General features: G+C 44.1%; 1 protein-coding gene across 4 annotated transcripts in view; it reads left to right on the forward strand.

Annotated features, from left to right (window-relative positions):
* The window catches only part of IQSEC1 (IQ motif and Sec7 domain ArfGEF 1), a 160,071-nt gene that overhangs the window by 9,275 nt on the left and 136,799 nt on the right, over positions 1–13,997 (forward strand). The window contains exon 1 of one of the 4 annotated variants that reach the window (XM_069865649.1): positions 9,961–10,128. The exons of the other annotated variants lie outside the window; for them this stretch is intronic. Coding sequence (XP_069721750.1) covers positions 10,061–10,128 — 68 coding nt within the window. The 5' untranslated portion in view covers positions 9,961–10,060. Of the gene's footprint in view, positions 1–9,960; positions 10,129–13,997 lie in introns of those variants that run through there. 4 annotated transcript variants of the gene reach the window in all.

Raw genomic sequence — 13,997 nt, forward strand, 5'->3', positions numbered from 1 at the left:
CTTTCTGGCATTGAGTAATACAGGACCCTCATCTGTGACCATTGGCTTGCGAAGTTTCAAAAGATAGCTTTATTCGTCCTCTCTCGCTGCCTTTCACAGGTTCCGTTTCTAAGCCAAAAAATGTCCAGCCTGTTCCCAGCCCATTGTAATGTCTTCCTTGCTGAGAAACCATATAAAATAATGGAAACATAGCCAGACTGTTTTGACACAAATAATTACAATGAAACTAAAGCTTTGTGTCTTGGGTTCCTGCTGAAATCCCAGCTTTGTTGCAACTGAATTACTGTTGAGTTGTTCTCCATCTCCTGGTGGAAAGGGCTGCAGTAGCTAAGGACGGCCCTCTTATTTTCTTCCAGATAGTTCATTTATTTGTCATCACAACCTCGATGTGCTCGAGCCCTCCTCCTGGAGGGGGTTTGCAGGAACAGAAGAAAAAAGAGAACTTAAGCACTTAGATAAAAGCGCTTTGCTGTCATCATTTTGAGAAAAGGAGAAATGAAGGAAAGTTGTGACTTCCTCATGTTTTAAACAGGGTGATTTGTTGATAAAAGCACAGTGACAAACAAGCATGCAAAGCAGCTGGTCCAGAAGAACAACCATAAATGCGAGGAAGTTCATATTAAAAAGAATTGTAATTGTAGATTATTTAAAATGCTGCTGGAAAAGAGCCAAGGGCTGAGGAGAAGAGGTTTGTGTGTGCCTGGGGTGTCTGTATTTCTTATTTTTATGCATAAAAGGAGATAACCAAAACAGGACTTGAGTAAATTTCCATTTCACGGGTCTTAGCACATGCGTTTTTATTATTAGCAGTAGGATAATTCCTGGATGGTGTTGGGGGAGATGTGTCAGAGAATGGGGGCAGGAGCAAACTTGGGACATCCCTGCGTGGCATTCCCACCTGCCACCACTGTTACCTGCTGGCCAGCTGTACCTTTGGGTGCAGAGGTGCAGGAACAAGTTGTAGGGGAAGCAGAACCCGAGCCCAAAGCCTTCTCCTTGTACAGGGAGTGCTACGACAGCTGAGACTTCACAGAACAGACACAGGGACGCTGTGGAATAGCTGCCCACCTCACACTAAAGCCACATGTTCCTGCTTCTGTGGGGTGACTCAGACTCGCTGCTTGCCCATGAGAGCTCTGCTCATCACTCCTCGTGCACTCACCCTCCCCAGCAGCGCTTAGCAAGCCGCCCGTGACAAGAAATGTGACTGTTCTTTCCTTTTGTAGGCTGTCCGGGCAGAGCATGACTTTTATTTTCAGTTAGTGCTCAAACTGTGGCAAACGTTTCTGGTTGCTTCAGACGCTCTGTGTCTTGCTGCCCTGTGTTCAGAGATCAATTTGTGGTTTCAGCTCTCCTTACTCGGGAAAGCTCAGTGGGATCGCGTCTGTTGCCTCACCTGGACAATTCCGATTTATGGTATAATTTTGTCTCACACTGGGAGCTACTTGTGTGGAGCTGCATTGAAATCCATGAGCTCGAGAAGTCTGTGTTATTTCTTCAACTCTGCAAGGGAAAGGGGGAAATAGGACAAAGTAACTCAACTGCACTTTAGTCCTGGCTGCAGTTGCCAGGACCTTGCCCATCACCTGTGTATTCACCAAACGAGATTACAGTGAGATAATCCTGCTGATGCGTCCAGTAATGTGTATGTACACATATCAGCTTGCTTTTATGCAACTTGCAGCAGAATTTATGCAGCGGGCTGGGGGGACTGAGGTAGAATTGTAGAATCATAGAATCACCAGGTTGGAAGGGACCCACTGGATCAATGAGTCCAACCATTCCCATCAATCACTAAACCAGGCCCCTCAGAAACCGGGTCCAAAATCTGTTTGGTAATTCATTAATGTATGAAAAGCAAATTTCGACTCTCTGTTGCCACTAACCCCAAGTGCATTTTGGTCGGTGCTGTCTAACCCCTCACTTAGGCGTGGATGTTCATGTATTTTGAATACAAAATACCTAAATGGTAGATATGAATTTCTGTAACAGATTAAGGTGTAAGATGAGCAAATCGCTGCAGGGTTTCAGTGCATTTTGAGGATGAGTGTCTCATGCTTTGCTCAAAGGATTATTCTAACATCACGTGACTCCAGGTTTAGCATGTGAAAGTGAAGATTTTCTTTAGCCTGTGGGTGCAACGTGCTGTGCTTCTGCCAGCTGGTGTGTAATAGCCCAAGCAAGAAATTGGTACCATTAGCATCACGTTAAAGATAAAGCATGAGGTGAGAAAATTTGTGACTGGCAGTGAGTGTAACTATCATCTTTGGGATTTTTCCTCCCAGAGTGTTTTCTCTCTTCTTTCTAAGATAAGAGTGTTTTAAAAAAACATACAGTGCCCAGTTTGTGCAGGATACTTTACTGGAATCCAGTTCCTTGACAAACATAACAGTTTTTCAGTGATTTCTTCTCACTTTTCATTTTTCTTTCATCAGTTTGGTGTCTCTAAAGGAGGTGTTAGTCCCATACAAAACAATTAGGGCCATTTCTAACCAGCATCTGATTCCACCCACCCTGGTGGAATAAGGTAAATGAGAGATCACTCTGGTTTTTTTGAAGCAGGGATTAGTTAAAATTGTTTCTGCTAGTCTTCAGCTGGGACAAGCAACTCCAACATTGTGATTCAGGATAGATTGAATCATGTGCTTGAGCCCTTCTCTGGACAAGAATGGGTCTCTTTTTTGGTGTTAGGATGTTTCAGTGGTGACTGTAAATGAAAATGCTTTCATGCATTAGCTTGGTAGGAGCAGCTTCTTGCTGCTGTAGTAGAATATGGCAAACTGTGTGTCAGAAGCTTAATGCCACTAACATTGCACTCTGCAGGGCACCTGCAGCTCTGTGCTCATCCTCTTCCCCCTCTGTTATCCAAGACAAATTTGTAGCATTTGAAGCCATTAAAGGAATTGCCAGCCTTAATTTAGATGCAGTTTCAAAGACAGCACATGTGCTTTAAATGATCTATATTAGGATTGTCCTCAAGGTTAACCCTTTGTTAAAAAGAATGGGCTTTGCTGGTCTTTGTTCCTTGTTTCTGGTGTTAACAGCACGGTCTTTGCTTCCAGCATTATGTGCGGTGGGTTCAGATGTGCCAGATAACCTGCTTGATAACAGGCACAGAACAGCTGACTGCTCCCTTTAACCAAAATTCTGCATAAAAACAGATGCAAAGAACTCAATATTCATGTGTTACTACATAGTTAAAGGGGACGCTCTTGTTAAATTGATTATTTAAAAAAATCATAGAATCACCAGGTTGGAAAAGACCCATCAGATCATCGAGTAAAGTCAAAAAAGTTATAGGTAGTGTTATATATAATATTATTATCCTGGAAACAATAGCTGCATGCTGGTTACAAATCTCCCTAGCAGTGTCGGGGGTGGGGGGAATCCTTAGGTTCGAGTTCATAAGATCAGGGAATTTCTTTTGTGCACTGAGACAGTGATGTCAGTTGGTTTGCTTTTCTTCTTGCTGTCATTTAAATTATGAGCTCCTTTGCAACATCTGGAACGTAGCAATAGCAGAGTGGGTGGGGAAAAAAATAATGATGCTTTGTCTTGAACTCAGCATTTCAAGTTCACCATATATGTTATTAGAAACAAATAGTTTGCTTTCACTTGACAGTGACTTCATCTAGAGCAGGGCTGAGTCATATGCCTCTCTTACAGTGCTCTCTCCCGAGGTTCATGTTGGCAATGCTTGTGCAATTGTGGAGCAGCTGAGAACATAAAATTCCCTCCTTCTCCCTGTTCCCCCAAATCCCCCAGCCTCTTGAAGCACAGCCTGCAAACAGTGCAGATTGTGATATTCCCACATTCAGCATAAAAATGAAGAGGAAACCCTAAAATAAATAGGCCAAGTAGCAAAATGCCTTAGGAGCGGTCAGGGGACTTGTCTACAGCTGGAGAAGTAAAATGATTTCAAGAGGAATTTAAATTAAAATACCCAAAATAGCAATAAATCTGGTGGAAGCCTTCATTGTAATGTAATTAATGCTGATTTGTATCTAAAAGAGTCTGTGCAAGTGTTCAAAATGCATTGTTCGTATGCCTTAAATTCACTTTTCTGGTTTCTCTTAGCTTTCCAGAGTGCTCCTCCTTCGTACCTGGTGGACATACATCTTACAGGATCCTTTAACCTTCTGTCCCCTGGTCTCACCAAGGTGTGCAGTGGGACTTGGGCATTACTGAGCAAAGTCTTGCACAAATCTATAGGGCTGGGTGATGTCTTTCCCTTTCCCACCGTTGTGACTGCTGCACTGGGTTTCAGACTGCAGACAGCTCTTTGTGGATAGGCCTTTTTTCTACCTCTCTGCAGTCTTCAGCAAGTCAAGCCTTCGGCTTTCTGAAACCTTCTCTTCTGCACCCCCTTCTCTCTCACCTGCGAGCCATCTGTGATCCTCAAGTTCTCTGTTCTTCACACTTGTGCAGGTTTTAAACTTCCACAGACAGGGCTCCCAAGGTTCACGTTAGGATTCAGAGGAGCTGTGGTACCTGCTGAGTCTCTCACAGATGCGTAGCCGGTGGTGCCTGCCCTTTTGCTTCACCCCAGAGGGCTCCTTCTTTGCCAGGCTCCGCTCCCCATATCTGGTCTCCACTGTATTTAGATGCGACCGATGGGCAGACCCTTGAGCAGTCACATTTTAATTGTGCCTTTGGCTGTGTGCCCTGCGAAGGGGGAGCAAGCTTTTGGAGTTTCCTTTGATGGTCTTCCAAGATTAAGTCACAGAAAAGGGAGTCTGGGAGCACGGTGGAGGCCTGGAGACGTACAAGGAGTCTGGCACAAGCTGCAGCTGGAGGGGTGCTCGAGGGGCCTCTCGGAAGCCACACAAACTTGCCAGCTTGTTGGGGACGAGAAGGGGTGCCCTTTATCAAAATGCCAAAGCCAGGCTGACTTTGTTCCGCAGAAGGACTGCTAGGTGGATGTCACTGCTGTAAACTCCCAGGAAACACGGAGTTTTGCATGCCCTCAGGGATGTCTGTGAAAAATCTGAAAAGGAAGTTTAAAAGGGCAGGGAAGGAAAAAAGAAAATGCAGGGAAGGCTGAGGAAAAAAGGTGTGATGAAAATATTTAATTTAAACTTCTTCTGTCTACTAGAACTGTTGACTTGTTATGAGTTCAAGGCTTGAAGACACCCTAAATTGTCTAAAAAGCCAGAACACTTTTCAATCTGAAAATTTAAACCTCATCTCTCTGTAAGACTCCTTTCAATCCTTAATTGGTAATAGCTGTTGTGTAAAGGGAATGTTACTGGAGTTAAAAGTAGATCTGAAACTGTCCTGACAAATGGAAGTGTGCCAGCTCTAACATTCACATTTCCCTTTGTCAAATGACCTATAAATACAATATATGTAAGGACAGAAATGCTGTTAAATTTTGGGTTGTGATCAGTTTGTCCTAGCAGAAAATCAGTGAGTTGCCTTCTCAGCTCTTGAAGGGTGCGGGGTGCTCGTTCCTCTCTTCCTTGGGATGAGCCCATGCACAGTTCCAGCAGGAAAATTATCTTAGCTGCACAAATGTCCTGTGTAAAGGAATGCACGCGTCTGGAGCACATGACTTCATCAAAAAGCAAATCAGATAAGGTATTCGGGGTGCTCAGTTCCTCTGAGCCACTCCATAGTAGCGTCCATGAGAGGATGACACTCTGGGCTCTGCTCCCTGGCCGGTCCAGCACAGAGCTGCTTATCGTGCAGGCTTGGATACAAAATATGAATGAAGCTCAGGGGGGGGGAGAAGAGTAGAATGTGAGACACCAGATTAAGCGCTGCCTTTGTATTAGTACCTTTTAAAAGAAGGAATTCACCACCTACAACTTGTAAAGGAACTTTAGCTTGAGTGTTTTTAAATACTCTGTGCATGGAAGTGGCCAAGTTGAGGGTTCTAGCAAACAACTTCCGGTGAGTTTTGTTCCAGCACTTTTGAGATATTGATTCTTCCAATTATTTTTACTCCCCTGCAACAGCTCCCTACTTCTGTGTATGGTCAGCAAATCAAAAAATGTGCGTCTGTCTCGGCTGTTTCAGATTGTCTTGGTGCAAACTCACCTGCATCAGCCGTTTCAGCCAGCATTCCAGACTGCAGGTGGGGGCTGCTGAGCAGCAGAGTCCTGCACGCTGACTTTGCCAGAGGCAGCATGAGCCTGCTAGCGAGGCAGGGGTAGCTCAGAGCGAGTGCATCTTTGGTTGCCTCAATTATTTGCTTGGCTCTGATAAGCCATGTGAGAGTGTCAGTATGGTAGCATCCTCTTTGTCTGAATTAGCGATTGCGTCTGTTTAGATTGAAAATTTCTTCCTCAAAAAGATGCAGAATGGTTTACAAAGTTGAGGGTTGCTTAACCCTATTTTACAGAGAATGAAATGTAGTTCCAAGAGACCCGGCCTGTTCACTCAGTGTAGAAATGTGGAAATAAGCTGAGGGAAAACCTAAATGCAATGGGACCTAGTGTGCATCCACTGGAAACAGTCACTCGATGTCCTAGGGAGGCATAATGATGCTGGGTCTGGAAAAGCCGATGCGCCGAAGTGGGAAGACACTTTGGGAAGAGACAGAACTTCTTGCTCCTTCCCGTTGCAGGTTTGTAGGACAAAGACAGCTTGTAGTACGTGAACCATTGGTGGGACACTGTGTGGGTTCAGGAGAGCAAGAGTTGTGCTGTAGATGCTTGCGAGCAGGGCATGTCTAATAAAGATTTCCAGGCAGCGTAATGGGAGAACAAAATCAGCAACCTCAGTACATCTGTCTGGGGAGTTCTGCCTCATACAGAGTGTGGTCCCACGCACAGCATGGCTGGGTGGATGCAATGATGTCCTGTGAATGGAATCTGTTGTCTGATTTCAAGGGGAAGAGATAACTGAAGTTTTCCTTGCCACACCCAAAGAGGAATAATAAACCAGCCAGGCAGCAGCTGTCTCCAAACAGCCCTGGTTACCAGCCCACAATCTTTGCCTTGGCTGGGAGTTCACGGCCAAGTGTGTGAGTGCAGGAGAGGGTTGTCACTGGAAGCATTACAATAGGTTATGATTGATGTACAAATGGAAAGTCCATGTCAAAGACAGACACGATGCCAAATGGCCCCTGCAGTGCTGGGGCTTATCCTGACTTGTCATACAGGGAAAGCAAAGGAGGCTTCAAAAAAGCTAAATCGTTTGATATGCTAATCTGTGCCTTGTTTCAGGCGCGGTATTGTCACTGTCAACAAAGGAGGAGAAAGTAAACGGCTAAGACAAAAGGGACGAAGTGTCTTATTGCTGCTGGAAAAGTTCCTCCAGTCCTGAATAAGATTTTTCTTAGTAGTACAAAATAGCTGCTCAGTCAGTTTGCTCTCTGATAGCTGCTCTGTTACCTCCTTGATAATTGCACTCTGAAGGAGCTGTTTTCACAAAAGGCTGCCCATCATGGGCGACAGAATTAGCAGTAGGTTTTGATTAATCACCAGTTCTTCACATCTGTGTGCATACAGAACTCATCAGCTGCTAGCTGATGCTATTAGTACCCGCGCTTGGTACATCCCGCATTGTTCTCCCAGCCCACCTGAAGCTGTACAGGATGCTGCTATGTTTAAACATACCTCTCAAATACCATTTCGAGGAGCACTGCACAGCAATCTGCTTTTCATATTTGCATCAGAATGAATAGCCTTTATTTACATCCAAGAGTTAATCATAGGACTGAAATACCAGAGTCGTATCAGCTCATTATGTGGTTTGCGTGATACTCAGCATTTTCTGGATGTATAATATTTTGCCTGTGCAGGTTGTCTGTCAGCTCTATAGTCCGTATTTAGGGCTTTTCCCTGCAGAATTAATGCTTGCTTAGTGAGGGGCTACTTTGATTTTCCGAAGTCTCACTTGGAACTAGTAGACAAACTCAACTCATCAGGACAGGAGCTGAAATGCTCTCTCTAGCATTTCTTAAATAGTCTCCTTACCATGGGAAATGCTGCAGCAATGACTTAAAAAACAAAACAACACAAAACCCAGCCACCCACACACAAACCACGCACAGCATCTCACTACTGTCCCTATCATGTTATTTTAATCTCTTTGGTCACTGGTTGTGCACAAATTTTAGAAACGTGGATGGGGAAGGTGATTAAAATGCCACTCTCTTGTGTATTTCATCCACCCCAACCTACCTGTAGAGACAGGTAAAAATAATGCAGGCATTGATAATACCAAAATATTGCAACTGAAGGCAAATCAGGGAATGTATGATCTAAATACATCAATTACATTGAAGCCTCAAGTATAAGTTCAAAGCGATACAGTTGACACAACTGAGCGTGTTTTTTGGTGACTTTATACTACACAGAAAATAAACTACTAGTTTTATACTCTTTATATAATGAGCTTATTTATGCCAAATGGAATATTTGAAGGGTACACCATGTAAAAATGGGAAGATCTGTCTTGCGGGCACTTCATCTCCTTAGTTTGCAGGTGAAGGGAACACACAGGGTTCAGCTGGGCTGCCTGAGCTTATGCAGCTTTTTCCATCATTGAAACGCATGTCAATGATGTTAAGAGCAGATGTGTAAGTTTTCTAGTGTCATTTATCTTCATTAAGCCTACTGATTTAAAATGTACAACGCACTGCGGAACTTGTTCTGCTGGTTTTTGTGAGCCATCAGAAGCTTGCTTCAAGAACAGTTGTCAGAAAAACTTTGAAAGAAGAATAAATTTCAGAACAGTGGTAACAGTCAGGAGATCCTGGATGAGGTGGTCTTAGATGAAATGAGCTGTGCAACGGAAAACAGACATTCAATCATAAAAGTGTACTGTTCTGTGAAGTGGCATGAACTTGGTTTCTTGCTTAGTTAAGTTTTATAATATAAACATGTATCTAACGTCTTTGATGCAGAAAAGCCCCTGATAATCATGCTGCTGACCTCTGTGCAGAGAAGAGAGTGTGGCCTTGTGGGCTGAGCAAAGGCTGGAAAGTTTTGATCTGTCATAGCAACAACACTAACTTTCAGGGTGGTCTTAGAGAAACCAGGGCAGAATTTAAAGGGCTCGTCCTTCAGCTGAAAAGAATAACAACAAACAACAATAATCCTACTTTTCTCTAAGGTTGATGCCCTGTGACTGTAAGCTGAGGCTTATATGCTCTTCTGGCTTTTGGCTATAAATGTTGTGTGTTTGATCTGATTCCTAGAAAAGCTATGGGCAAAATTCTTCAGCTTGATATTAAAAAAAAAAAATCAGTGTAAATAACTGTGTTTAGTCTTAAATGGCATCATCATGGAGAAATAACACGTTACATCATGTATGGGGCGGAGGGGTTGAGGGATACATACTGTCACAAAGACAAACCCCTGTTATCATTTACCTGCCCGTGAGCTTTCAGCACAGTAAGAGAATTCTATATGCATAATGCATAAGCTGGCATTTGGTTTGGTATTTTGGAGTTTGGGTTGTTTTTTAATCAGATCTTACCATTTTACTCTTGCTGTAATTTATAGGCTGTCATAGCTGATATTCACTCTTGAAAGTCAAAACTTCATCTGTGTTCAAATACAGCTTTGGAAAATGACTCATGACTTGTTTTGGCACTAAAAAGTTTATTACATTACACAAAAAAAATTTACAAACAATTGAGAGTTGATTCAGCCTAAAGCATTTGATGTAGTGTGTAATTGGTAAGCATTTGCAGATCTTATAAGTGATTTTCTAGGGCTGCATTACTGGACTGTTTTTTTGTAGTGAATTAAGTTAGAATAAGTTTTCTTAGGTGCTGCATAGGTAGGATTTTCTTACTTGACAACTTGGAGCAATAGTATATGTAGCTTTCTGAGCAGCCTCTAATAATCTCTTCTGGCTTGAAAATAATGTAAACAAGGAGTCTTGTAAATCACGAAGAAAGAAGTAACCTGAGACGTCAGATAGAAAGCTGGCTTCTCGCTGAGTTCAGTTGAGTGGAGGTCGGAGGAATCACTTGGAAATCGTGAATCAGTGCTTGGCTGCTGCATGAACCTTGGACTAACTTTGTCGTGCGCTGCGAAACTTATTTGTTCCTTGAGTTACTTGGAATCTTTTTCACTTTGCAACCACTTCAGAGAAGGTCATGAAGGGAGATGGCAGCGCAATGTGGAATCTGATGTGGAAATACTGCATTTCTGTCAGGACAATCAGGTACGGTAAAGAATACGACTTTTATTCTGTGCTAAGTCTGAAAACTGCATGCGTTAAAGACCGTCTGCCCTGCTACTTGCATTCTTTCACCCTGCATAGTTAACTCTCAGTGGTCTGAGATGATTACTAGGCTAGATTCCTACCCTTTTACTAAATCTGTGGAAAGAAAATACAGGGTTTTTGCAGAAAGTCTTCCAGGGAAGTGGAGTTTTTCTGATGTCCGAGTCCTGGAAACACCTCTGTCTCATTTACAAGCAGGCAAAAGTTAAAACATGGAAGGAAACTTAATTTCGTGAATACTTGCCGGTCATAATTTTGTATTTCTTATGTCTCTCAAACCCAGAGATACAGCATGTCTTCTCAGCACGCCACAACCATTGTTTGCTTCAGACAAAAGGGCAGGGGGAAGAGAAAAGGTGGCTTTTATGGCAGAATAAACCTCTGTAGTTTCAAGTGTGTCTCAGCTAGCGTAGCGCCGCATCCTTACCTGGATGCGTTCTGTGCAAATGCAGCCGAGTTTGCTAAGGTGACAGGCAGTGGCTGCTGCGCCTCGCTGGGCGCGTTCTTTGAGTGGTTTGTGTTTGACATGCTGTGTGCTCCCTGCCAAGCGCAGTTGCTGTGGATTCCAGTAGAGTTTATTCCAGGAATGGAGCTATTAAGTGAGACTCTTGGTGATTGTGCCCTCTCACAGTAATTTTATTTATTTAAAAATAGCCATTTTGGTGCTGTAGTTTCTTCATGTTACACAGTTATATGATTTGAATGGTTTGTTTTGTCATGCAAGTTTCCCTTGAGAAATCACATAATCTAAGTAATTACTGCATTTCACACTGTGTAATTATTCTGTGCTGAGGAAATAGTTTAGAGTGCCCGGATTCCTGTGCAAAGTTTCATTACAATTAGAATGAGACTGTGGAGAGCTTTCTATCAGGATACTGAAATAAAGCTAAAAAATCCCGTAGATCCCAGCAGACGGTGAGCCAATATAACAGAAACTGGAAATAATCCCTGAGAAGGGATTCAGTTAAGATAAAAGTAATTTCATTTATTATCTGAGTTTAGAACCAGAAGCAAAAGGAAAGCCTGAAACTGGATCAGCACATAAATCCAGAGAAACAGTCTTCACAGTGCAGATGTTCATCCTGACCTCAGTACTGCTGGGAAGGGCTGAGAAATGCCTTGTGTCAAACTCTGGAGTTAACGGGGTGTGTTCTGCTGGGACTGTGCTTCAGGGGTGCCTTGGAACACTTGGGTTGGCCCGTTTTCCTGAAGCAAACAGCCACTTCTATCATTCACACCACTGCTGTCTCAGAATATGCAAGTTGAATATTAACTTAATTGCTTACAGCGGGGCTTGTTAGTAGAGTAGCTTGTGGGCTCCCACAGCCAGCATAACGCACAGTCCCATTCCTCCTTCTTACAGCACTCTAGGTATAGTCAATTCAGGGCTTGGGTTGTCTTGACAGATCCTATTTTCTTTGGCAGCAACACCTATGAGTTTGTGAGCGTAAGAAAAGAGTTTTTCCTCTGTGGAAAATGATCTCTGCCATCTTAATTTGCTTTTCGGATATCTGTCAGAAATCCTGAAACTCTCCCTGTGTTTTGGGAGGCTCCAGTAACCATCCTGGCTTGTGTTCTTAGCCATCAAGTAGGAGGCTATACCAATCTTTCCCCCTCTCTGCCTCCTTCCCTTTCTAGAAGACTGTGAAAGCCATGGAGCTCCTGCTGGTGCTCTCAGGCAGCCTCGCTGTGTTTTATACCAACAGAGTGAATTTGTTTTTCCCCTCTGTGTGCAAGCTGCCCTGGTTAAAGCTTTTCGACACGCCCTCGGTGCCGCCGCACTGGAGAGCAGTGTCCTGCATCAACTACACTGGGCCAGTTGTCCTGCGGCTCCTTACGTATGTGCAAGGCCTGAATGAAGGGGTTTGTGCCGCACTGAGAAAACAGTCCCATTCCAAAAGGAATATTATCATTAACTGGGGTTTAGGGTTGGTCTTGTTTCCATTGGACTCCAACAGCGTTAGAAAACATATGTGACTGAGTCTTTGTTGTCTGTTTTAATTGGACCATGTGCCTCGAGGGCAGAGAGAATTGTCTACATCCATGTATATGCATTTATGTTTACGTGACTAGACCTTAAAATTCCAGAGTCATGCCTGTTAGGAAGGAGAAATGCTTGTGTAGGACTAGAATAGAATGCCGTGGTTTGATTCTTGCATAGAGGAACTTTAGGTGGTGCTGGAATAAGCTTAGGAGAGAGCAGGACACTGTCACATACAAATATACTGCACTGTCTAAATGATGTCTTTTTCTTCTCCTGTGGGGTCCTGGCTCACTTCTAGAGCACAGGTGCAAAAATTATAAAGGTGAAGGGCTTTCTTCACTCATGTACCAAGCTGAGCTTGTGGCTCTTATGAAACATCTGTCCTTTGAAGGAGCTCATCTCTCTGAGCCCACACGAAGTCTATGCTATCATCAGGTTATCTTCCAGGGCGACCTGGGAGGGGCAGGGTCTGGCTGCATCTCCAAGACACTGAACAAGCAGTGGGGTGATCCCTGAGCCCTGTGACAGTGACCACCTGGGGCTGGTGTTCCAGGTATCCAGGAGGAGGGTTGTCATAGAACCACAGAATGGTTTGGGTTGGAAGGGACCTCAAAGCCTATTCAGTTCCAACCCCCTGCCCTGGGCAGGGACACCTCCCACTGGATCAGGGGCTCCAAGACCCATCCAACCTGGCCTTGAACACCTCCGGGGATGGGGCAGCCACAGCTTCCCTGGGCAACCTGGGCCAGGGCCTCCCCACCCTCACAGCAAAACATTTTTTCCCAAGATCTTCTCTCAGTCTTCCCTCTTACAGCTGAAAACTCTTTCCCTCATTGTCTTCCTGCCCTCCCTGATCCAGAGCCCCTCCCCAGCTTTCCTGGAGCCTTCTCTTCTCCAGACTGAACAACCCCAGCTCTCTCAGCCTGTCCTCGGATGGGAGGTGCTCCAGGGATCATCTCCGTGCCTCCCTCTGGATTCACTCCAACAGATCCACATCCTTTAAGATCCTTGTGATTCCTGTCTGATTTGCCCTGCGTTTCCACCGTATGGGATCCTTTTCCCTTGGCTGGGCAGGTCTCCCCGAAGGGCAGTAGTGACTCATGCCACACCACAGTATTCCTGACTCTCTTTGGCAGCAGTCAGTGCCTGCACAAGAGGTGTTAAGTGTTCCAGCCCAGAGCACTGTAAGTTGTCTCTGATATTTCTCGAAAGACGAATAACGGTATTTGTCACCAGCACCATTCTGCTCAAGTTGCTGGCCCTTCCCACTCAACTCGTTGTTGTCCCAGTATGTGTACGGAGAGCAAACAGTGCCCTTCTCACCTCTCTGAAGTTCACTGTGAGGGAATACTGCATTCAATAACAGTGCTTTCCTCTGCTGGTTAATGTCCTCTGGTGATGATATTTGCAGGTGAAAAACTCTCCTAAAAAGAGACAGTTGGCACAGCATGACAGCAGAACAGGGGTTAAGGTATCAGGAGTCATTTACTTCTGTTAAAGTCACATTTTAGTAACCAAGCATAGATTGGGGATATGCAAATACATAGAAATAACTTGTCAACACTTTTACATTAGCCATTGTGTTGTGTCTATTAAAACAGAAGTACACGAGTTACATAAAGATGGGGAGCTGATCAGCTGCGTGTGGAATTGCGTGTTCCCTCAGTAATCTGCTACATGCCAGCCAGTCTGTAAGGATGAGGTTAGTGGTTAGGGAAGCAGACTGGAGCCATCTGAATCAGCAGATCCACAGCCCACAGAGAATAAATTAAAGGGTCTGTAATAGTGTAACACATAGTTTTCTGCTTGCATCTTCAAGTTCCAC

This window comes from Phaenicophaeus curvirostris, chromosome 11 (assembly GCF_032191515.1).
Source record: "Phaenicophaeus curvirostris isolate KB17595 chromosome 11, BPBGC_Pcur_1.0, whole genome shotgun sequence".
NCBI lineage: Eukaryota > Metazoa > Chordata > Aves > Cuculiformes > Cuculidae > Phaenicophaeus > Phaenicophaeus curvirostris.